Below are 26,458 nucleotides of genomic sequence, written 5' to 3' on the forward strand. Positions count from 1 at the left end.
TCAAAACCACAAGAGACGGAGAAGAGGGGTTTTTCTGCATTCAGAAGATGGTCAGAGGAATCTGAGAAGTGCCAGAATAAGAGGCTAGGACTGGGAGAAGAAGAAGAAGAAAATGTCCTTCTCTATTGACCTGACAAATGACTACAGCTGCTGATAGTTGTTACTCTTTGCCCAGATACATTTTGGCAAAAAATTAGCTTTCAGACTTTTGTGTGGGCAGCTTTGGCTCAGGTGGTAGAGCAGTTTTCTACCAGTCAGAAGGTCAGTGGTTTGATCCCTGGCCCCTGCAGTCTCAGGGGCGGGTCTAGAGGGTGGGCCCGGAGTGCCCCCCCTGAAATATGATTGGCCCCTCTGGTTAATGGATATACACTTTGATCACACATTTTATGGCAACTGTGTGTGGAAATGTTGAGGGCAGTTTAGAAGTAGAAACATATTGAACTCACTGTAGAGCACTTGTTGCTCTAAAAAATACATTGTGTACTGCACTTTATTTCTGTTGTGTTTCCTATTATCTGAAAACTGTGTACAGCAAGGTTAACTTTGTTGAAGTTTGAGGCAAGTTTATTGTAGGTGTATTGCACTTTATTTTTTTACAGTTCTGTGAAAAAAAAATCTTCCCAGCCCTTGTCACATGACCAATTAATGTTTCCATGATGAATGTCCAAATGTTTGCCTTAGGAGCCCATCGGAAATGTGTATTTTATTTGGATACACAATTTCTTGAAAATAAAAACAACATCCAGCATTTCCTATATTTCTAAGCAGATCTTCTATGCTGTATTCTGATAAATTATTACTTTTTCCAGTAGACACAGTTAGACAAAAGACTTACTCAGACAATTCTTGTTTAACTTTATTCTATGATATACAACTCTGACACCCATTTCCTGAAATCCTATCTACTTGGTATCTTGTACCTCAGCTCTAACTATTTACCATGTCACGAAAGCCATCACTCTAAACTGTAAGGTCGTAAGTTCTTAGCAAAAAAACGGGCTATAGATGCTGTGAATACCTTAAACCTCAAAGAGTTGTGGCTAAGTTGAGAGTCTTGCATTTCCTTTTACGAGAGTGGAGATGCTGTGCAGAATAGGTAGCAAAGCTTTAGTCAATCAGTTCGTAACTTTGGAATATTGTAATCGACCGGTTCATGGTACATTTAGATCGATCCAGGGGTCAGCGTATCAATGTAGTCCCGTCTTTAACGTTAAAACTGGTTTCTGATTCGTATCTATAAATCGTTAACACCCCTTGTAATCAAACAAGCTGCATATGGGCGGTAAACCACACTGGCGACTGGTCAAAACCTGCTTTTCGTTGAATAATCTGTGTTTTTTTTATTGTTTGTTTTTTAATCTTTTATCCATCAATGGCATCCGATATCTTGGATGCTAAGCGTCATTGCTGTTGGTATTTCTGCTCTGCCTGTCAAGGACTATGACATCTTGGTTCTTACGTGTTGTGTTGAAGCTTAAGTTTCTGTCGGTGACACTACAAGGACACAAACTCAAATGTCACACCTAATAGTTTATCTTCAGTTAATTCCAAATTTACGACTGTAAAAACTTAGACAAAGCTTTCATGACCCACATGGAACCCTATTCTCAAATCATTCGGTGATAAAGGGTAAAACGTATTTATTCATATATGAAAATGTCACAGATATTTACTTTAATGAAAAATCTAATAATAGAGTACGCTCAACAAAAATTATAAACGATAAGTCCATCAGCACTCGCATACTTTGTGCCCTTTCAGCTCTACAGCGCACATCACATTGTAAATTAATCCACAAAGAAGACACACACACACACACACACACACACACACACACACACACACACACTACAGCACACATATCACATACACATCCACCCACATACACACAGACACACACAGACACACACACACACACACACACACACACACACACACACACACACACACACACACACACACACACACACACACACTCAAGTGATAATCTGACATGTGATGTGAATCTTGTGTTCAACTCAATTTAATTCAGAGGTTCAGTAAAGGTCAGCACGTCTCTCTCTCTCCCCCACTCTTCTCTTATTTCGTGCTTCTCCATCTTTCAAACTACAGCTCCATCATCACTTGCTTTATGTGTTCCCCAGATCCCCTCCGTTGCTTTTCATTTCTCTTCCTCTGCTCTTCTCTCACCCGTTCCTCCTTCCTCCCTCTCTCTCTTTATGTCGGCAATGCTCTCTTTGTCCTTGCAGCCTTTTTGCGAGCATGCGTCCGGTGATAAACACACCGGCATTTGATAAACATGTTGTCCTCTCTGTCTCCTTTTCTCTGCTTTTCAACCATCCATCATCGCCTTCCGTCCATTATTTATTTATCCATCAGCTGTCTGCGCTGCCATTCCTCCCTGCATCCTTGACATACCATCTCAATCTTTTGCTTTTCATGTAAACAAGAGGTCATGTCCATGTGCGGAGGAAAGTCTGCAAGTCGTTCCTATGTCCACCGACAAATAATGTATATTTATTCTGATCTACTAAGGTGTTGTTGGTGCATGAAACGTGTGACACGTAAGAGATTGTTACTATGTGCCCTGTGGGATTTTAAACCACTGTTGATGACAGTGTGGGAGTGCAGATAAATGTGCATTAAATTCAAACCTGCAGTTTGCACACACACACACAACACACACAAACACAGGAGATTATCATTTGTTCATTCACTGACAATTTTTTTTCCCAGCACCACATAGTGGGTATGTAAATCTTAAATACATGCAATACAAAGCAACCCCTTTTAGAATTTGATCAATGCAGAATAAAATGTAGCGACATACACACGCAGGAGATCTGTGTTCATTTAGTGACAAAAACATTTTTTATGACATAGTTGTGTACTGTATGTAAATATTAAATCCATGAAATAAAAGAAAACCCTTTTAGTATTTGATCAGTGCAAAGTAACATGTAGCTACATACACATGTGTCTATCATGTTTACATGTATCAGTGCAAATACCTATAAAACACACACGTTACTCTGCTCACTACCTGCAGGCATTAGTGGCAGTTTATTATTCTTCCTCCTCCACTTTCTTCTCCTTCTCCCCGGGGTGCTTTCACCTCTGTGGTTGCTATGCTGCGAGGTGCTAGAGTGGATGATGTAATCTTCACCAATACTTTTGTCCCCACTCACCCAACCTCCTTCTTCCTCTGCACACCCAAACTGCCTGCCTGCTTGCCAGCCTGCCTTTGCCATCTGAATCCATGATGTCATGTTAGGATTGGGCACGGAGGATCAATGAGTGCCCCCTAGTGGGACGTCACGCTCAATTATGTCTTTGTCTGAGAGCCGAGGGTTCAAACAGAGAGAAAAGGGGCTGTTGTAATTGGAACGGCGCTGCTTAGTGTGTCATACAGGAACTGATGTGGCATCATTATAGGACTGTGCAATTAATCAGATTTTATTCGTGATTAAGATTTCGGCTCCTAACGGTCACAAAAACAGAGTCATCGAGAAAAATGATTTTTTTAGTAAACTCTTATTTTGTCTTGTTCAGAACGAATGAAGAAAAACGGGAAAAGTATGAAGGGAAATTTCACTGTTTAGGGTGTTTTCACTGTTGATTTGTTGAACTGTTTCACTTTTTTTAAGTTCAATAATTGCAACATCTTTCCAAAAGTCAATGTAATCGTGTTCAATAATCGTGATTTCAATTCTGACCAAAATAATCGCGATTATGATAATCTTTTCCATAATCTAGCAGCCCTACATCATGTTGGATGAGTGTTTGTGCTAAAACCCTTCAGCTGTTTACCTCTGACTGTGCTGCTGCGTAGCCCTGTGTGTGTGCTCCTGCGTTCATTACACCGTCCTCTGTGTTGTTTGTGTAACGGACATTACTATCATGATCTCCCGAGGCTCTGCTTAATGCAAAAAGGTCTTTAAAACTTCTGAAATAAATGCTATAACTGTAATGCTAAATGCCATCTGCGTGTTATAACTAAATGCTTTGACATTTTCACATAAATACGTGTCCATTTGCTGCTCTCTGTCTCTGATTGGCGTAATGCAATTGTGATTCAGTTTTTATCCATTTCAAGAGCTTTTACATCAGATTTATGTTGTAAACAAGTCAGGCATCAGCAGAGGACAGGAAAACAGTCACTGATGTTGAATAAAAGAAGATGATGAGTGGATGTAGAATTGTTTTGAAAGGTTTTCTCTGCCTTTCTTTCCTGTATGTTTTTTTTGTGTTCCTTAACCTGAAAATCGAAATCGAAACTTTAGAAATTACAATTTAAAGTGTTATTTTACCAAAATTATTAAAAACTACATTTTCTCACTTACCTATAGTGGTATCTGTCTGCCCATTTATTTGTTCGAGGTTTGGACATATCCGTGTCTGAGATTTCTGCTTCAACCGCAGTAGGCTACAATAGAGAATTGTATTAGTGCAACTCATAACATTATTTACATTACATGTCATTTAGCTGACGCTTTTATCCAAAGCGACATACAATGTCTATACATGTCAGAGGTTGTATGCCTCTGGAGCAACTAGGGGTTAAGTGTCTTGCTCAGGGACACATTGGCTGATGTATTGTAGTGGGAATCGAACCCAGATCTATGAGTATTTCTTATGTGATTTTGACCTGTCCAGCCTGAACTTTCTTGGCAGGAATTAAAGACTTGGGACAACTAAAAATGTCAATAAAACTACATTCCCACAGATTCTTCGTAACAGAAAACATATCATACGTGAGTGCCAGTTCTAAAATGTGAACCTGGAGCTTTCTTTCCCCTGTGAGTTTAACTTTTAGTCTAGTTTTCGAGACGAGCAGATGGAAATAAAAACTTTTCTTCCAGTGTTTCATTATTACTCCCTGAAACGTGTCACTCAGTGTTTCTAAAATAAAGGTGATATTATCCTTAGATAATCTGTAAAGGCAGTGCGGCTGACTCATGACAGTAATAGCAGCGTGTAATGAGCCTCTTTCTTCATGCCAGCAATAATCTCTGAAACAGTAGGTCATGTTTTCCAGGTGGCACTTTTTTTTTTATTACATTCCCGAAGTTAATATTCTAAACTTGTCAAGCTTTTTTGACCTGCAAATAAACTGCATGACTCACAGTGGAACTGAAACAGAAACTCCAACAAGCGCATGAATCACAATGTGAGTGTTCTGCTGGATGTCTCTCCATCTATTTAACTGTAACCCGGTGTGTGTGTGTGTCCTGCAGCCTGGCCTAGGTACCGTGTGCTGCGGGCTCTGGACACCGGCCAGTACAACTTGGAGATCTCCAATGCAGAGCTTTCCGATGACTCTCTGTACGAGTGTCAGGCCACAGAGGCTGCCCTGCGCTCCAGGAGGGCCAAACTCAACGTACTCAGTAAGTGCAAATACGGCTGCCATTTTTTTGATAATTTTTTTCTTTTAAACCACCACAGTTTAAGCAAAGGACCTTTTCATTCCAATGAGAGCGGAAATGATTATCAAATCAAAGAAAGAGAGAGAGAGAGAAAGAGCTTCACACTTAGAGGCACCCTTAATTTAGTTTAGTCTATATCTACAACGTTCCACTACCAGGATTGTTCAGCTGCCGCTGGAAGTTCCGCCGGATGTCCCACTTTTCGGCCGGATGTCCGTTACCTTCCTCTTTCTTTGTGTTGGCATTCTAAACTCTGGTGGATTTATGAAGACTATGGTTAACTGCTCCTCAGATCTCTGCAGGGTAAATCCAGACAGCTAGCTAGACTATCTGTCCAATCTAAGTTTTCTGTTGCACGTAGGGGTGTAAGAAAAAATCAATACACTTAAGTATCGCAATATTTTATTTTGCAATACTGTATCAATTTTCAAAAACGCAATATTGATTTTTTTTTTTTGTTTACGTGCAAAAATATTCATGGTAAGACAGTGGTTGATGTTTATGTTGTGTTTAAACCCCCTACCGCTAGATGGCTATGCTGAGACGCACCACTAGTGTCCTCGCCTAACAGTGCCTAGCAGTGCCTGACTTTTTGCTAGAAGCTAACAACGTAGCTATGGCTGAACCCCGTGTAAGACCGGCTCCCGCTGCATTCCGTGCTGAAGTGTGGAATCATTTTGGTTTCCAGAGTAAAGAGAGCACTACCGATATCGACAGGAACCATGCAGTTTGTACACTGTGTCTGGCAAAAATCAAGTACTCGGGTAATACCACGAATTTGAGGGCACATTTAGCAAGACACCATTCAGACACTCAGTTAAGCGAACAGCAAGCTAAACGAGTTGACCCCTCACAACTCACCCTTGCTCAAGCTCAACCGCACAATTTATCACCGACTTCAACTCGTGCAACCAAAATAACCCAGTCGGTAGTTTATTTCATTTGTAAAGACATTCACCCTTTCAGTGTGGTTGAAAACGAAGGTTTCCGTAATATGGTGCAAACGATGGAGCCTTGTCACGCTATACCCTCCCGGCAACACATCACTGATATCGCTGTGCCCAATGTTTACAAGGAGGTTAAAACAAATGTGCTGGAATGTCTAGCTTTAGCTGAGAAGGTTGGCTTGATATGCGACGCTTGGACGTCTAGGGCGATCGAGTCATATGTGACTATTATGGTTCATCACAAAACTGACGAATGGAAGCTAAAATCCTGTGTATTGCAGAGATGTCACAGTCAGGGACTATGTATTTTCTTTACCTGACAGTTTACATTTGTTCCTCAATGTTTCCTTTAGGAATCGTGTTTTTGCAACACAAAACGTGTTATGTGTTGGATGTACCCTGTGTAGGAATAGTGCAAGGATTTTTTTTATTGACATAGACAGATGTCTTTTCTTTTTTCAGATTGCACATAATGTGTTATGTATTGTGACAGGGGCTATGTATTTTCTTTTATTATGGCCTACTTATATACTTGCATATACAATTTGCTCACTAAGAACCTGTGAACCACACTCCCAAACTGGCAGTTTGATTTTCTGTGTACTGAATTGTTTACCTAAAGTAAACTTCTTTGACTTTTATGCGCATCATGTCTTTTTTTAAATATTAGTTTTTCTAAAATTAAATTTAAAAAAAATCCCAATGTATTGCCTTACGTACAGTATCGAAATATATTGCAATATATTGAATCGTGACCCATGTATCATTATACGTATCATATCACCAGATTCTTGCCAATACAACAGCATGACTAAAACAACTTTTGAACGTACACGTTCCACCAAAACAAGTTCCTTCCTGAGGCTATTTTGCAGAGGTACCATTGCTCTGTCCAGCACTTAGCACCACCCAAGACAATTGTGATCGGTTTAAAGAAATGCCAATAAACCAGAGCATGTTTTTCTCCCATCCCAGAATGCTGTGTGGACTAGTCAGACGAGACTAAGTTTAGTTTAGTTTAGTTTAGTTTGAACATGTTAAAAAAAAGATGAATAAGAACATGTACATTTGAGTACAGGCACACACACACACACAACAACATCCTCAGCAAACATATCTTTCAAAATTCCAGTAACTGATTCAAATAAAAAAATGAGTAGGAAGAAGTTTAAAAAAACAACTTTACAGGGGCTTACCCGATGAGCAGTGTGTTTAAAAGTGCATTATGAGTTTAGATGCACACATGTTAACACCTGGTACAACTGACTCTATACCGTTGATTGTATTTCATGTGTCATTCTTGCAATAAATCTTTGGATTATCTATGTGTTTCAATTAGCTTCCAGAATCCATGAGTTTCTTTGGTGTGAATAACAGAAACTGCCAATATAACAACAGAAAACTTGAGCTCACAGATGTTGGGAAAGATGGAGAAAGTTAAGGAAAAACACCATAAACAGCCAGTTTTACGTGGCTCTTGAGCAAGGCATTTACTGTATCCAGTGGTGAAATGTAACTAAGTACATTTAATCAAGTACTGTACTTAAGTACAAATTTGAGGTAATTCCACTAAACTACTCAACAATATAACGGCCTGCAAGTCCAGATGAAATAATTAGCAGATGAAACACTTGATACAACTGTTTGGATCATTTCCAGTTTCTAAAATGTGAGGATTTTTCTGCATTGAGTACTTTTACTTTTAATACTTTAAGAGCAATTAAGTAAAGGATCTGAATACTTCTTCCACCACGGCTATCAGACTAGTTACCATCTTAACGTTAGCCATAGCCTTAAATTTAGCAGGAAGTTGCTTTTAATTCTGCAACGGACAGAAGGAATGAAATGTCGAAGAAAAACAAGAGGAGGGATTTAGAAATCACACACTCCCAGCAAAGAGGTTAAAGGTCAAACAGTTCCAACCTCCTGAGGAAAATGCTGTACAGCAGATTTGGATATCACAACAACATGGTGTAAACTTTGTCCTAATTCTCCAAAGAGCGGAGCAGTTTAACATTACATTTTGCTGTTGTATGTTGAAAACCACATGCTGTTGTATGCTGAAAACCATGTGCAGTATATGTGAACTTTAAAGGAACACAGCCTTGCTTGTTTTAGGTTCATCAAACTTTAGGTTAATCAGAATCTTCCTATCAACTGAAGCAGCCAAAGTAAACTTTTTCTCAATGGTTATCTCCCACATCACATACTGTCTGATAACTTGGTCTAACACACTCTACTGCAATGGAAGCACTGGAATCATTATACTGTACAAACCAGCACTTAAAATATTAGATTACAACCCTTCAGATTTTATTATTGCCATATCCTGAAAAAGTACAAACTGCTCACATGGGAAAACACCATTGAGTTTAAAAATCTCTGTCAAAGATGCCAATACTGATCCATCTGATATTCCTTTTATGTTATTCATTTGTCTGTTGTATATGTTTTTTAATCTATAATGTAATGTGCTTGTATTTCTTGTACATAAAACAAGAATGTGCTTTTATCAGATATACATGGGTTTGTATTTTATGTTGTTTTTGTTACCTTAGGATGCCTATTACAGTAACAATAGGTGAATAAATAAAAACTAGCGTTTCAACTACCTTGGGTTTCCAAAGAATGTTGATTAATTTACACTGCTACTTTTTTAAAAAAAATATAGAATTAAATATTTTAAGTATGATGGTAATGCTTCCTGAGGAAATCCAATGTTGACGCTCTTCTATTTTAAATCACCCAAGCTGGGCAGTATTTTGTGTATATATGTTTATATACTGTACATGTACAGATTTGCCTGTATATGCATGAGTTCACACTTGCATTAATGTGTCCTTTTTTAAAGCTTGGGTTTGTGTCTTTTCCTTCAGTCCCCCCTGAGGACCCGGTGGTGGATGGATCCCCGGAGCTCCTGCTGATGGCTGGGACTCCATTCAACCTGACCTGTGTGACCCGCGGGGCCAAGCCTGCAGCACACATCCAGTGGACCAAGGATGGAGTCCCTGTGGAGGGGGCCTACCAGTCAACGGTGACTCACACACACCCATGCATACATGCAGATAATAGCAAGCACACGTGTCTGGGTCATGCAACATAAAACCACATAAACCCATGAAGAGTTTATTACACCATATTGACAACGTTTCATTTCTGGGATTGTTCAGGTGCCGGATGTCCCTCTTTTTGGCCGGATGTCCATCCCCTTCTTCTTTCTTTGTGTTGGCATTTTAAACTCCGGTGGATTTATGAGGACTATAGTTAATTGCTCCTCAGGTCTCTGCAGGCCAGACAGCTAGCTAGACTATCTGTCCAATCTGAGTTTTTTGAATGTACACAGGTTCCACCAAAACAAGTTCCTTCCCGAGGCTATTTTGCAGAGGCACCGATGCTTCATGCGGGGCTTAGCACTGCCCAAGACAATTGTGATTGGTTTAAAGAAATGACAATAAACCAGAGCTTTTTTTCCCATCCCGGAATGCTGTGTGGACTAGCCAGACCCTCCTCCGCAGCGCCGTGGAGGAACGTCTGGCAAGGCGAGACTAATTACACCAAAATAAGGTCTGCATAATCTCACAAGCCTACTAGGGACTTCAAAAGAGTTTGTAACACAAATTCTCATCAGACTTGAAATTGTTTTTAGTGTCATCAATAAATTGTGATCTGATGTGAAATTTTCCAACTCACCTGCATTTAAGAAGTGTTGTGCAAGTGTTTTCTTCGTAAAGAACACATTGTAGTACCTACAGTCTGCTCCTCAATAACAGTCTGCTTGTTTGTTTGTTTAGATGCTATTTGCCATGGGCAAAAAAATTACAGTGTGTACACCTCAGGCCGTACATCACCCCTGGAGTCCTGCATTAAAATTAAGTGCAAAGTCAGCACGAGACTCTTGGTTCCTGGTTGACATAATGATAACCAGTGTTGGGGAAGTTACTTTTAAAAAGTAGTGTTTGCTTGTTACTCGTTACTTCTTAACAAAGTAATCCATTACTTTACTTAGTTACTCCCTATGGAAAGTAACTTTTTACTTTACTCGTTACTTTTACGTTACTTTTAAAAGCAGGGGTCTCTGGCAGAGACTGAAGTTAATTATACAAAAACTATCTTTGACCATAAAGCCAATCTATGGTTTATCAGTGAAGTGTCTGAACTACACTGCAGGCTGGATTCTCTACTCACAGAGTGACGGCTGATTCATTATGAACGAGTCCAGCGCGAGTTGAATGCACATCGGCAGGTCATCGGCGTTACACGGTGTTAGTGTATGTAATGTCTGTATCGACTTGTACCAGTCGCGCAGCCATGATGGTCCATGCATTGTCGTAGACACATGCAGCCTCTTTTCTGGAAATCCCTGCGTGTCCGTGCATTTTCAGTAGTAGCGCCTTACACTACTTTTTACCCAAAAAAGTAGTTACATTACTGTAACGCGTTACTTTGTACACCCAACACTGATGATAACATCTCGGCAGATGGGGACCGTATTTATTATGGAATGTTTTGGAATGCGCACAGATTGCAGATTCTGACCTGCTAACCAGCAGGCAGCAGCATTGTGTGCCTTGAAACCTTGGAGGAGACGATTACTGCAGAATGTATTTTCCATAAAGGCAAATCAAAAGGGAACAAACCGCTAAAATGCATCACCATTATCTATTTGCCATTTCACACTAATTAACACACTCACTAGGAGAAAGCCATGACTGCTCTGCCGTTTGATGAAAGGCACAACAGCCAAACAAAATGAAATTAAAACACAAAGTGCTGTCATTGCTACGTCATACTATCACATTTAGTGAAACAAAACTGCATTTTTGGACCAAGATGAGTCACACGAAACTGAAAATTGACAGAACTTGGCAAGCCCAAATTCCCTCTCCCTGGCTCAGCTACACAATGATGCCACAGTCGACATTGCCGACACACAGCATGCTGCACATGGTTCATCTGGTGGAAATACATGCTCATGTGTTAAAGTAAAAGTGCAACTCTCTTTTAAGGCCAAAATATGAGGTTTATGTGATAAACAACAGCATGACATGAGAGTGTCACACCTCCCCTTTATACTTCATTTATCATTTCAGGATATTTTGTGGCCTGAAATGTGTTAGTTCAGACATCCACACTCAGTCAGAACAAACTGTTACTCACTCAATATTCATGAGCTCTTTAACATTTCAGTTGTGTTTTCAGAAGTGTTTGAGCACTATATGGAAGATATGGAAGATTCATAGTAATCGTGCCTTTGGTTTCTCTCCATTTAAGCAGTTTAAGTTGAATAAAAGGCAATGAGGTTTGGAATAATACCTGTGTGGTTACTTGTACTTTTATTGGGTCGTAGATTTGATTCCCACTTGGGCCACATCCTGTAGTTAAATAGATGTACTTGTGGTATTTCAATGAACTTTATAATCACAAAAGTAACTAACATACTGATTCTAAACCTCAAATGTATTTAAATAGTTTTTATCTTAATTGCATCTTCATCAGATCTATGTTGACCTGATTTAATTGATACAGGGTTTTTCAATAACCTCGCCTTACCTTTCATTTCAATCAGGAGATACTTCATTTAGGGTGAAAACAATCAACTTTTATTCAAAGGCATGATAAAAACAATAGAAAAGAGTCTTTGGCGACTAGACCTCAAGTTCGTCCTGAAATGACAACTGACAGCAGCAGGGAGGAGAACAGATTTAATGTTTGACAGGAAGGATATGATAGGCTAAGAGAGATCAAGCAAGATCAGGTTGGACTACTGGAGTAAATGTCCACAGAGTAGAAATCGGAGAGAGAGAGAGAGAGAGAGAGAGAGAGAGAGAGAGAGAGAGAGAGAGAGAGAGAGAGAGAGAGAGAGAGAGAGAGAGAGAGAGAGAGAGAGAGAGAGGCAGAGAGAGAGATGAGAATGAATGAGTAAAGGGAGTCTTCCTGATTTTGCTATGCTTCATATCTGTATAAGTAATTATATGGTAATATACTACCTCTTAAAAAAAATTGGTATTCCCATCGTAAATCACAAGAAAAGAGAAGCACATGTGGATACAGAACACACACATCCTAGATATCAGTTGCTTTGCACACTTTATACTCATAACAAAACTTGGAACATGCTCAGATGCAAGACTAATTAACCCATGTTCACAGCCACACACACACACACACATGCACACATGGCAGGAACTGTGCTGAATGACACTTATAATCACAGTGTTATATTCTGCACTCTTTTTTCCCCACATCCATACTCTTCACACTCCCATATACTATAATATGAAATTATTCCCACACACACACACACACACACACACACACACACACACACACACACACACACATATGCACACACACACACACACACACACACACACACACATATGCACACAGAAGCAGCAGGGAACACTGACTCACACACTCAAACAGATGTTTTTACATCTCTTGCAGCCAGTTCTATGCCCCCCACACATGCTCATACATATTACATGTTGCTCTCATGTTACCGTGTTACTGACCACACTTGTACACTACAGCAAAGTCTGTACACACTTTCTTGACAGAATTTGTAGCTGCATTGCAAAGCACCTCACCTCCAGATTCCAACAACACTGAATTGTATTGTTCTTATTTCACAGAACAAGATTTATTGCTTATGTTTTATGGCTGCAACCAAGAATGAATTATTGATTCATCTATCAATTATTTTCAGATGAATAAAGAAATCCTTTCCTGTAATCTATAAAATGTCAAACAGAACAATGCCCGATGCATATTCACAAAGCCTAAAGCTTGATTTATACTTCTGCCCTAAATCTACAGCGTGGCTACTTACGTAAGTACGTGGACACACAAACCTATGCCAGACCCTACGCCGTAGCCTGAAAAATGTAACTACGTGTCGCGGCGACATGTCATTGCATTTCCCACCGACTCATTTCCTGGTTCTCTTCTCCATAAACAACATGAAATCAAGGAGAGGGTTACCTTTTCCTGCTAAAGATTTCCCACTGTGGTCAGAAAGCACATGGTGGCTCTATGACTCATGACTCAAGTCACTACTCTCTACGAAGCTAATCGCCATCACTCTCTCACTTTCTCCCTTGCTCTATCACCCACTCCCCCACACACACACACGTCAAGGTCAAGGTCAAGGTAAACTTTATTATCCCACAAGGGGAAATTCATGTGGTCATTCATTACGCATCCTTGTCACAACATATTCTCTAAACATATAGACACCACAGACAAGCCAATAAGCATGTATAGAGAAGAGAATAACAATACTACAGAAATGACAATGACAGAAATCAACAATAACAATACAAAAAAAATAAACAATACTACAAACCGACGTCTGACATTTACGATACAAAAAGAAAAAAAAAACTATAAAATTATCATCAGGTAGCTAAACATTTTAAAAATAATAAGAAAAATTAAGATCTACCATCCAGTTAAAGTGCCAGTGCGGAATTAAAGTGCCTGTGATGTGTTTGGTCATTATACAGTCTGATTGCTGTAGGCACAAATGATTTATTGTACCTTTCTGTTCTAATTCTCTGTTGTAAAATTCTACCAGTTGACCTATTGCTTCTCATAAATTTATGGTGAAGAGGGTGAGTAGGGTCATTAAGGATTTGGTCAGTCTTTTTTAAGATAAGCTCATTGTACAACTGAGCTGCCGACACCTGGTCAATTCCGATGATCCTACTGGCCATCTTGATCAATCGCTGCAATCTCTTTTGGTCCTTAACATGCATGTTACCAAACACACAGATAAGGCCAAAAGACTTTACGTGCCGGCTTGACGCACACACCAACGCACAAGTATAAACTTCAGGCCACTTATGTAGGCTACGGCAAAAGCTCTGCGTGGAGCCTCCGCAGAAGCTTAGATCACGCTTAAGATCTCTTGTTCAAATTGCTTCTTCTCTGATCCATTAACCAACACCCAAATACGTATATACCGTAATCGAAAATGATATGAAAGTGAGCAGAAAAATAGCTGTTTTAACTGATTACAGTTTTTTTCGATTGCTAAACGACAGTGGGCACAACTGAAGCCACATGTGCAAAACTCTGACTACAGTCTGCACTACCAACAGTCACCTGAGCTAATGTGAACTACATCACCTGCAAAACTCCTTCCAAGCAACACAACTCTTAACACACATCTCAAAACAGGCTCAGTGCAGCCAAACACTATGAACAATCCTCACTGAGATAACACACACTGTCACTCAGAACACACTGAGAGTAAAAACACTAGCATCAAACACCAATACAGAAATTACAAAATTTCTCATCTTTACAGTTTGAACAATTTGAGTGACTTCACATTACTCAATAGTTTCTTTAAAGAAAAATATAGATTTTACAATATACCAATTTTTACATAAGGTAAACAAGAAGGAATGCAAATCAGCAATGTGCTTCAATATAGTATTTTGTCTCTAGTAATTTATGGAATTACTGGAAAAAAAAACAAACTGAAGGTGCATAACAGTAACAAAGAATAGTGTGACTAATCCTGCCTCTCTCCGGCATCATGCGGCAGTTTTCTTCATCACACTGGATGTCTGCATCATCTCTAAATACTAATGAATGTGGTGTTTCCATTGCTTTCATCTCCAATACTTTCTGAAAAACAGAAAGCAGTATTACTATAGTAAAGATATAGTGTTTTTCACATTTTTTTTATAGCTGTGTATGTAACTTCAGACATCTTACCTGGACATATTGGTATCTTTGCTGTTTCTCTCAAACGGTAGAGTGTATAATTGTCTCATTCTTATTTGGTGTTTGTATACAAAAAAGGCTTTCTGAGCTTTCTCTATATAAATACCGTATATTAGGGGTGCACGATTCAGAAAATGTCATGATTCGATATTGATTTTCAGGCTCAAGATTCGATTCAAAATCGATTTTCGATTCAAAAACGATTCTCGATTAAAAAAACGATACACAGTATGTAAATGTAGTTACTTTTCCCATGCAATTGCAGTAGAATTACAATTAAAGAAAATATATATATATACATATATATGAAAAAAAAAAAAAAAAAATATGAATCGATTTTTGGAATTCTATGTATTGATTTTGAATCTGTAGAGCTTGAATTTTTGCACACCCCTACCATATATGTTCACTAACTAGTCTAAAACAAGACACCTGCTTAGGCTTTCAGCTAAAATTGCAGTGTTTGATAGGCACCAGACTGAAATCTATTCTGTTTTGAATGTGTGGTTAACAGTTTTGACAGCAGTGTCTTACCAGTTGAACAAAGTGCTGTAAATCCACCGTGTTGTGCAGATTGTGGTTAAAGTCATGGAATAAGTCTGTAGAGTTTTAAAAACTGTGTTCAAGCAATTAAAAACGAACTAGAGTTTGGTCTGGACTGTAGTTAGAGATTTGCACGTTACTCCAGTTGTGCCCACTATGGTTTAGCAATCGAAAAAAACTGTAATTAGTTAAATGTTTTAGCACTACTGTGTTTTCTTTTTCATATAAGTATTTCACTCTCATTTTGACTGCAGAGTCTAGTGTCCTTGTAAAACTGAAGTGCTTGCAGTAATTGAAAGAACCTTTTGCAGACAGTTATTTTCCTGCACCATCATGAAATGTCTGAATTATGATTATAAAAGTCCTAGCACGGATTTCTGTAACAATGTATCATTTAAACAGTTTGTCCTTTGCACTTTTTAAGTTTCCAACTTCTTATTTCTTTCCTGCACCATGTCTAAAATGTTTTATTTCTACCTCCAGATAGATGTTTCATATACCCATGTTATGCCATATCTTTATCTCTCTTGGCTCCATTAGTAACCTTGCTATGTCTATCTCCTTCCTCCTCCCTTTCTTTTCTCTTATTTCTCCCATGATATTTCCCAATCCATCCTTTTTTTTGTACTTTTCGTCCTTCCCCATCCTCCTCCTCTTCTTTGATCTGTTTCTGTCTGCTCCCCTCTCTAAATTCCACCCACACCATCCTCTTTCTATTTCTTTGTCGAACAGGAAGTGCTACCGGACAGGAAGAGGGTGACGACCAGGAGCTACTTGCACATCATACCTGTCGACAAAGACAGCAGCAGCAATTTCACCTGTGTGGCCAGCAATCCGGCGGTGCCGATGGGCAAACGAGCCACTGTTACCCTCAACGTGCACCGTATGTTGCCCTTTTTCTCTGTCAGAGTGTAAAGGCCCTGACACACCAAGGTGACCGTCGGCCGTCGGTCCAAGTTGGGCCGACAGTGAGTGACCATAGACTGTTAATATTAATGGACAAAGCATCCAGTTCAGCGAAGTACTGCAAATGCGGAAGTGCCTTAAACCTGCATTCTATCTGAATTCCAGCAGGGGGCGACACATGCGGTTGCAAACGGAGGTCGGTTTCTGTAGAAGCTCTATGAGAAAGTGACCCACTTCTCACTTGATTTATTACCTCAGTAAACATTTTCATAATGAGTTTATGGTCTCAATCGCTAGTTTTAAGTCTTCTGCAATACAGAATGATGTTCATTTTTTTAATTATGGTCTCGTTGATTTTAAAATCGACGATAAAAATTTGCGGCCTGTCTTATATATATAACTATTGGACAAAGATATATTTAAAAACTAGCGAAGCTAAATCTTACCTCGAATTATGTAGGCTAGCTTTCAGCAGCAGTTGCATCCAGATTGCCAGTGAAAGTGTGTAACATAACGTAAAGCAGTGTTGCCAACTCTCAGCTAACGTCACAGTCAGATTCCGCCCAACAGTCTATGGCTCCTCCCTCACGTCTAAAATTGTCACATCCGCAACCAAGATGGCTACGCCCGTAACGGCAAACTCGACGACACATAGCAGATCTCCACAAACCAATGGGTGACATCACACATGCTCTGTCCATTAATATTTACAGTCAATGTGAGCAACCGTGGCCCTAGTTTGTGCAGTGTGCCCAACCCGTTCTCACTCCCAACTCGTAAAATACTGATGCTTGGTCAGTGGCTCTCAGCGTCGGGCAGAGCAGCAGCTTGACCGCAGCGCTGTAAGATGACGTAGTATTAAGAGAGACAACGGTAGCGAGTTGTATGAAAGACCGAAAATCTGCGTAGGGAGGTTGGTTAGGGTGGTGGATGGGTCAAACAACACAGAACTTTCACCCAGATGACCAGGGTTCATGTCCCGCGTGTCACTAAAACGTACATTTTGTCCCGTTCTTGTGCCGCACGTCAGTTAAACGTTTGTCCCGCCCTAGAGCGTCAAAAAGTGATGCCAAGAGTCCCGACCAAGTGTGTCTAAATAAGACACTAAAGGAGACTTTTTGACGCGATGGGAGTAAGAATGTGTTGGTGTGACTGTTGCCACGCATTGGCCTTTGTCTGCCTCTTTTGTTTGATTCGCCGTTGGCAGTCAGCTGAACAGCCAATCAGATGGATTGGCTGAAATCTGTAGTGAGGAAAGCAAACAAACGACTGTGAGAGCACACACAGAAGGCTCTTTTTTTCATGTACTCTGATCAATCCAAGAGCTGTCAGAACTAGCCAAACATGATGTTCGAATGTTCCTTCTAAAAAACACATAAGTTTGAACGATTGGAATATCTATTTTTGCACATTATGTCCATAAGATGGCAAACGTTCAACGAGAAACTAATGTTCTACTGTCAAATTTAATATAAAGACCGTAACTGGGCTGTTTTTCAAAATGCTTCAAAATCACACTATAATTTGAATTAGCTGCACCTGGAACGTAATCGTTATCGAAAAACTAAACACGTGCCGTGTTGATGAATTTACAGCTCCTGTTTTTCACCATTCTCTAACTTGGGCTGGTTCCAGGTTTGATTCAGCTGTTTTCATTGATTTGGCACCATCTTTGGAGCCAGTAAGCTCATTTTCCCCTGAAGCAGTTGAGCAAGTTGACTTTCTTCAACATCTGGAAATCCTGATACTTTTTGTGTTTTAAGGGATTTCAGTCGTGTCCCTGAAGAAATAAGGAATGATTGCTCACAGGGAAACTGTAGTTTGAATTTTCAATCAAAAAGATTTATTTGTTTTTCCAACCCAGTGTAGTTAGTAATTACTGTGAGAATAACTGCAGTAACAGTAGATGTTGATGCAGTGCTGTGTTAGTACAGAGGGCTGTAGAAAAGTAGGGTTTTAAAATAACATAGTTAATTGTGAAATGTACAATTTGTGTGACTTATTTGTGTAGGAAATCAGTCATCATGCTGCTTGGCACAGCTAAAACTTAACTGTCATTCAGTTTAACTTTAGTTTTACATTGACTATGTATCTCTCTGTATCTCTCTGTGTAGACCCTCCTACGGTGACCCTGTCCATCGAGCCTCGCTCCGTCCTGGAGGGCGAGAGAGTGACCTTCACCTGCCAGGCCACTGGCAACCCTCCCATCATCGGCTTCAGGTCTGAATTACACTTCATCAGAATTTATACCCAATTGACTTTGAAGAGCCCCTATTATGCTTTTGGGGATCTTTTTTGTGAATGTAATTCCGGTGGCCGACAGGGGCAGACGCCCTGCAACTTAAGAAAACACACGCAAATAGACAAAACACAAGCAAATTAAGAAAACAACTTCATTAATTTGACAACACATGTGCAGCATTCAGCAAACGCGCCTCAAATGCACACAACACAACCAAATACATAAACTCGCTGCAAATAAAAAACGATGCAAAAAGAAAAGCACGCAAACCCCGAAAAAAGAAGCGATGCAAAAAGAAAAACAACTTCATTAATTTGACAACACATGCGCAGCATTTAGCAAACGCGCTGCAAATACACACAACACAACCAAATAGATAAACGCGCTGCAAATATGAAACGATGCAAAAAGAAAAGCACACAAACCCAGAAAACAAATGCAACAAAAAAACGCAGCATCCAGATTACACAACGGAAGTTCTCCAGACCTCTAGAGGGAGCAGCTAAGTGGAACAGCTTGATTTTCAACCCCACGGGGAGGGAGAGAGAAAGAGAGAGAGAGAGAGAGAGAGAGAGAGAGAGAGAGAGAGAGAGAGAGAGAGAGAGAGAGAGAGCGCAACTGCATAGTTTAGTAAACCAGCCAATTTACCGTGGGATTTATCAAACTGAATAAATCCCGCCTGCACATATAAACACAAAACTGCTTTGCTAACTCCAACGTGTTGTAAGTAAGACATCTGCTGAAAAAGTTATTGTATTCATTAGCATGATTGTCGTACTGTTTAGTTCACAAACATCCAACACACCAAAGTACAAACACATAGCAGACCAGACGTGAGCTTTTATTTTGAAAAGCCAAAGCTCGGGGACGGCACCAGCCGGGAGGGCATGAGACGGCAGCATAGACTGTATATTATTAATATATTATGTTATTAATAATAATAATAATACTATGAATTTAATATACAGTCTATGGAGTTCTCCAGGCTGCAGCCATACCCGACTCTAATAAAAAGGCAGAGCGCTCCCTCCATCGTGGGGTCGAAAATCAAGCTGTTCCACTTAGCTGCTCCCTCTAGAGGTCTGGAGTGTAATCTGGATGCTGCGTTTTTTTGTTGCATTTGTTTTCTGGGTTTGTGTGCTTTTCTTTTTGCAACGTTTTTTATTTGCAGTGCGTTTATGTATTTGGTTGTGTTGTGTGCATTTGCAGCGCATTTGCTGAATGCTGCATGTGTTGTCAAATTAATGAAGTTGTTTTCTTAATTAGCTTGTGTTTTGTCTATTTGCGTGTGTTTTCTTAAGTTGCAGGGCGTCTGCCCCTGTCGGCCTCCGTATGTAATAGTACAAAAACACATTTTACTCCAAATGGAGGTTTCTCTCCCACAGACAGCACTTTTTCACAACTGCCTGAAACGCCTCGCCCACATTCCTGTTTGAAATTCCTCAATTAGTGATGTCACTGATTGAGAAAGCCAGCCCAGTTTTTTATATGTACTGCCCATGTATTTTCACAGCCAGCCCTGGCTTGTTTGGATGTGGTTGACCAATCACAACAGAGTGGGCCAGCTGGCTGACTGGCAGATTGGGCTTTTCAGACGGAGTGTTTCAGGCAGAGGAGCTGCAGCAACGGGCAGTATGAGAAACATAATATGTTTTTTGATCATCAAAGCATATAAACCTATTCTAGTAGACCTTAAGCATACAAATGTGATGCTGAAAAGGAGTATTAAGATGGCTCTTTAATATAAGAAAAATCTGTACTAAAATGTTACCACTCCTTTTGACATCATTGTTGCAACTTTATGTCTAGTTCAGGATGTGATGGACTTTTTGATGGTGCTCAATGTTTTTTAGGGACAGTGTTTCATTTGATTCCTGCAGTCCAGCATCAGGAGCCAGAGTGCAATTCTGTTAAATGCCAATAGATTTCTCTTTCATCTATTCCGATCTGCTTGTAACCAGCGTCTGGAAGCGATCCTGAATTGTAATTTCTGCTTGCAGAACAGAATTGGAGAAAGTATTGAACGGTCAAACAATTAAGCACAGACTTTAATCTTAAGTGACAGCACCGAAGTACTGAAATTGCTAAATGCTGGACTTAAACGGTGGTTTTAATCTGAGGTTTGAGACTCCAGCAGAGGTCCCAGTGTGGGAGCACTGCCAGGCACTAGGCTTATTGAGTGTGTATTAAAATGTCATCTAATGTGCATTATGGTTATATGGTTTTGAGCTATATATCTGGATAAGAGAAAGGATAAGAAATATAGCTGTCCCTCAGGTTTTGACATCAAGGCTTTTTAAATATTAGTTTAATAGCTTTAATTGATTATATAAAAACACCCATTGTCTAATAGTGGAAATCTAACATTTGGATCACATAATGATTTGTAACGCTTGGAAACTGCTGAAATGGTGACGTGTTTCTATGCCAGGTGGGCCAAAGGGGGCGTGCTGCTGGAGGGGGCCAGGGAAAGTGTGTTCGTCACCACGGCAGATCACTCCTTCTTCACCGAGCCCGTGTCCTGTCAGGTTTTCAACGTCGTGGGAAGCACCAACGTCAGCATCCTGGTGGACGTGCACTGTGAGTAGAGTGCAAACCAGAGTTAGATGGGGACTCGAGTTTGAGACTCGGACATGAGTCGCACTTAAAGGAACACGCCGACTTATTGGGTCTTTAGCTTATCTAATAAACTCAATAATTTTAGAATAGATAGCTGTATTCTTCAGATGTTTTACAAAGCGCTCTTGCAGAGTGTCTTATCATTTGGCCTTATTTATGCCTTTGGTAATTATGTATATTAAGGACCAGAAGAAACTGCAACGAATAGTCAAAACAGCCAGTCAGATCATTGGAGTTGATCAGGTATCTGTAGTTCAACTGGACAATGACCTTAGTTTAAAAAAGACAGAACAAATTCTAAATGATTCAACCCACACTCTTCATCAGAATTTTTTAAGAAGTAACAGGTCAAGTGGCAGACTCCTGCAAAGGAAAATTAGGACTACAGGTACAGCAAGTCTTTTGTGCCTACAGCAATTAGACTGCACAACAATAGACTTATAAGCTCTTAGGCATCTTAAACTATGAGCATATTGTGTATATCAACACTCAACTTTTAAATACTTGCTTGTCATGTTTCCTCAATGTTTTTACTGCCTTGTCTGTCTTGTCCTTGCTTTCCTGTCTTTTAATGTTTTGTATTTATGTTTTTAATGTTATGCAGTAGGCTGTATAACGATGGAGCGTGTAATGGTGACCACATGAATTTCCCACTTGTGGATAATAAAGTTTTCCTTGACCTTGACCTTGACCTTATTCACCGTAACCCCCAGAGTTAGACAAGTCGATACATACCGTTCTCATCTTCGTGCGTGTTGTAACTCTGTCTGACGCCCCCAGCGCTAGCTAAACCTAGCACAGATCCTGGAGGTAACCGGTTCCAACTAGCATACTGCTCTGAATAAGTGACAAAATAACACCAACATGTTCCTGTTTACATGTTGTGATTTGTATAGTGACAGGGTGTACAAATAACAAGGTCACTATGCTTTTACTATCTAGTAATTGTTGACTCTATTACTCCAACTCTGAGCGAACTCCAGGCGAACTCTGCTCCTCACCACAGGTGCTACTAGCAAATCACTCCGCGTTATTTTGTCACTTATTCGGAGTAGTAGGCTAGTTGGAACCAGTTACCTCCAGGATCTGTGCTAGGCTTAGCTAGCGCTGGGGGCGTCAGACAGAGTTACAACACGCATGGAGATGAGAAGGGTATGTATCGACAACTCTGGGGATTACGGTGAATAAGCTAAAGTCCCAATAAGTTGGCGCGTTCCTTTAAGTCGCACACACAGTGACGTCAGACTTAACTTGAGACTCATCCTCAAAAGACTTCAGATTCGACTCGGACTCAAGATTGGAGACATGTAAACGTCTGATGAATGTTATTCCCCTCCCTGCGTAACCTATAATCTACCTACGTAACATATCATCTGTAACGTTTCTGCTGCGATCAGCCACATGAGAGAGGACAACAAACATGTCGACCGCACTGGCAGCTGCTGTGCCATTCATAAGAAGCTTTGGCTTTATAAACTTCAGACAACAAGGCCCAAACAAAAGAAACACTGAATGCAAAATATGTGGAATCTAGCTACAAGACTTGAGACTTGACTTAGACTTGAATTAATGTGGTGCAAACCCTCCTGAGCTGAGTGGGACTCTGCTTTAGAAACTATATTTTCCACGCTGTATTTATTTGTTACTACCACAGTGTTCATGTTTTGTGCGGAATACATTTGCAATAGATGTTTACTGTATTATCTCTTCTCTCAGGCCAGTCACATTCAAACACAACGCTTTGTGGCATTTATTGTCAATAGGGCTGTAGTCTATAGCGACAACGTTTCATTTCCGGGATTGTTCAGGTGCCGCCGGAAATTCCGCCAGATGTCCCTCATTTTGGCCGGATGTCCGTTACCTTCCTCTGTCTTTGTGTTGGTGTCTGGTGGATTTATGAGGACTATGGTTAACTGTTCCTCAGATCTCTGCAGGGTAAATCTAGACAGCTAGCTAGACTATCTGTCCAATCTGAGTTTTCTGTTGCACGACTAAAACAACCTTTGAACGTACACATTCCACCAAAACAAGTTCCTTCCCGAGACTATTTTGCAGTGGCACCGGGGCTCTGTTCGGCACTTAGCACCACCCAAGACGATTGTGATTGGTTTAAAGAAATGTCAATAAGCATGTTTTTCTCCCATCCCAGACTGCTGTGTGGACTAGCCAGACCCTCCTCCGCAACGCTGTGGAGGAAGAAATATGAAATATTGAAATATATGTGAAATATTGAAATATATGAAATATTCACATTTAAGAAGCAGGAATCAGATAATTTTTACCTTTTTTGTTATAAACAATGACTCAAACCGATTATCAAAATAAAAGAAAAAGTATGCCCATTGAACTATATATAATTCAAATATAAAAATAAGTAAATAGGAAAATGTATTAAAACATGTCTTACTTTATTATAAGAGGTTATATTATCCTGCCAGCAACATGAACAGATTCACCAAGAAGAAGTTCAATTCAATTTTATTTTATTTATAGTATCAAATCATAACAAGAGTTATCTCAGGACCGTTTACACATAGAGTAGGTCTAGACCACACTCTATAATTTACAAAGACTCAACAATTTACCCCCAAGAGCAAGCATTTAGTGCGACAGCAGGCTGGATCCTCAGACAAACCCTAACTCTTGGTGGGCGGCCATCTGACGCGACCGACACAACTCTAATAACTTCTACAAAAAGTTATATATATATAATATATTTGTAATCTTTTTTTATACTTCAGGTATTCTCTTTATTTTTTTTTAAACCACTTTGTGATCACCAAGTCTGTATTTCTTTAACATGTATTCACGCACAGGGGTTTTAATTCTCTTCCTCTCTTACTTTCAGTTGGCCCAATACTGGTAGTGGAGCCCAGGCCAGTTACTGTAGATGTGGACTCTGACGTCGCTCTGAACTGCAAGTGGTCTGGAAACCCCCCACTCACCCTCACCTGGACCAAGAAGGGCTCCAGCATGGTGAGAACAAACCATCAGACCTTCCCCTGACTTTTGAACTTGAACCCTTACATTTTATATTCATAGCTGATTTAAGTTTTTATTCCACTAAAATGTCAAACATTTAAATGTATGCAGGAAGAATGAGAAAGCCAGAGCACCACATGAGTATGGGTGTAAATCTTACTGCTAGTACCACAGCCAAATCCTCCAGAAAAGCCCATTCTCAGCCTACATGTACAGTATAGGGCTGCACAATAAGAGGAAAATATGCGATATTCAATAACGATATTACCTGCGATACATAAACAGATATTAAAGTGTACTCAGTTCTGCTGCTTTCAGTATTTGGCCAAAATACAACAAACTGCTTATTGAATTTAGAACAAATGAAAGGAAATCTTTTCTAACTTTCCTTTATTGAACAGATTGAACATTTAATTGAAAATAAAAATCAGTATTAAAAAAGAACGACTTTCTAATGATATTTTTTTCAACTTACACAAAAAATGTGTCTTTCACGATGTGTGGCAGCCTGTCGCCGTGTGTTTATTGCGCCAGTTGATATCGCGATGCTGATAAAAAAACCGATATGCAGCCCTACTACAGTATATTAGTGTCTGGACTTCATAAATGTTTGCTCAGTTGTAAAGCACACAATAAGAATGGAGACTCTGTCTTCATATCTTAAATCTTTAATTCATGCCTAACAAGTTACGAAAAAGCTCCAGGAAAGAACTAATGGAGCCTGCTGAGTAAATCAACATGTTTTATGAATTAAATATAGATCTCCCTCTCTCTTTTTAACATCTCTTTTCTCCCGTCTGTCTATATCTACTCTCCACCGTGCAATGCTACTATCCCGCTTCTCATGCATACTTGTACTTGTGTTTGTGTGTCCAGGTGCTCAGCAACAACAACCAGCTGTATCTGAAGTCTGTGAGCCAGGCCGATGCAGGCCAGTATGTCTGCAAGGCCATTGTGCCGCGGATTGGAGTGGGAGAGACTGAGGTTACACTCACTGTCAACGGTCTGTTACTATCTAATTACTATGGAAAAGGTTTAGGGCCAGATGTGAAAACATTTATTTGAAAGTTCTGAAAAAAATAAAGTCAGAATTCTGACTCTTTTCTCTCAGAATTCTGACTTTATTCTCAGAATCGTGAGATTTTTTCTTCTCAGAATTCATACTTCATTCTAAGAATTATGACTTTAAGAAGAACTCAATAAATTTTTTCACAAATTACAGTGGTGAAAAAATTATAAAAATGTATAGTTCATCCTAGGGCTGGGCAATATATCGATATTATATCCACATCGATATATGAGGCTAGATATCGTCTTACATTTTGGATATGGTAATATCGTGATATGACAAGTGTTGTCTTTTCCTGGTTTTACAGGCTGCATTACAGTAAAGTGATGTCATTTTTTGAACATACCAGACTGTTCTAGCTGTTCTATTGTTTGCCTTTACCCACTTAGTCATTGTATCTACATTATTGATGAATATTTGTCACAACTCTCATTGTGTTAATTTTTTGTGAAAGCACCAATTGTCAACCCTACAATATTGCCGCAATATCGACACTGATGTATTTGGTCAAAAATATTGTGATATTTTTTTTTTTTTCAAATGGCCCAGCTTTACTTGAGCCTACGCATGGCAAAGCCCTGCTTCTGTGTCAAACATGAATAATGAAAGCACATGGACCATCATAATGTGTTTGTTTAATCTCGAATCATTCTGCACATCCTGCATGTGTCTGTATCTCTCAGTGGTGGAATGTAACTAAGTACATACATTTACTCAAGTACTGTACTCAAGTACAACTTTGAGGTACTTGTACTTTACTTGAATCTTTTCTTTTCATGCCACTTTCTACTTCTACTTCGCTACATTTCAGAAAGAAATATTGTACTTTTTACTCCACTACATTCATCTGACAGCTTTAGTTACTAGTTACTTTACAAATTAAGATTTTGTACACAAAACACATGTAGTTTATGAATTATGATTATTTATTATAAATGAAACTAGCCAACAATATAACGGCCTACACGTCCAGCTGAAATGATTA

General features: G+C 39.6%; 1 protein-coding gene across 2 annotated transcripts in view; it reads left to right on the plus strand.

Annotated features, from left to right (window-relative positions):
- Positions 1-26,458, plus strand: part of kirrel1b (kirre like nephrin family adhesion molecule 1b) — a 103,270-nt gene that overhangs the window by 59,721 nt on the left and 17,091 nt on the right. For both annotated transcript variants that reach the window (XM_031285949.2, XM_031285957.2), the window contains exons 3-9: positions 5,238-5,387; positions 9,250-9,407; positions 16,388-16,538; positions 18,676-18,781; positions 21,235-21,383; positions 24,271-24,398; positions 25,281-25,407. In XM_031285949.2, coding sequence (XP_031141809.1) covers positions 5,238-5,387; positions 9,250-9,407; positions 16,388-16,538; positions 18,676-18,781; positions 21,235-21,383; positions 24,271-24,398; positions 25,281-25,407 — 969 coding nt within the window. The remainder of the gene's footprint in view (positions 1-5,237; positions 5,388-9,249; positions 9,408-16,387; positions 16,539-18,675; positions 18,782-21,234; positions 21,384-24,270; positions 24,399-25,280; positions 25,408-26,458) is intronic.

This window comes from Sander lucioperca, chromosome 9 (genome assembly GCF_008315115.2).
Source record: "Sander lucioperca isolate FBNREF2018 chromosome 9, SLUC_FBN_1.2, whole genome shotgun sequence".
NCBI classification, from domain to species: Eukaryota; Metazoa; Chordata; class Actinopteri; order Perciformes; family Percidae; genus Sander; species Sander lucioperca.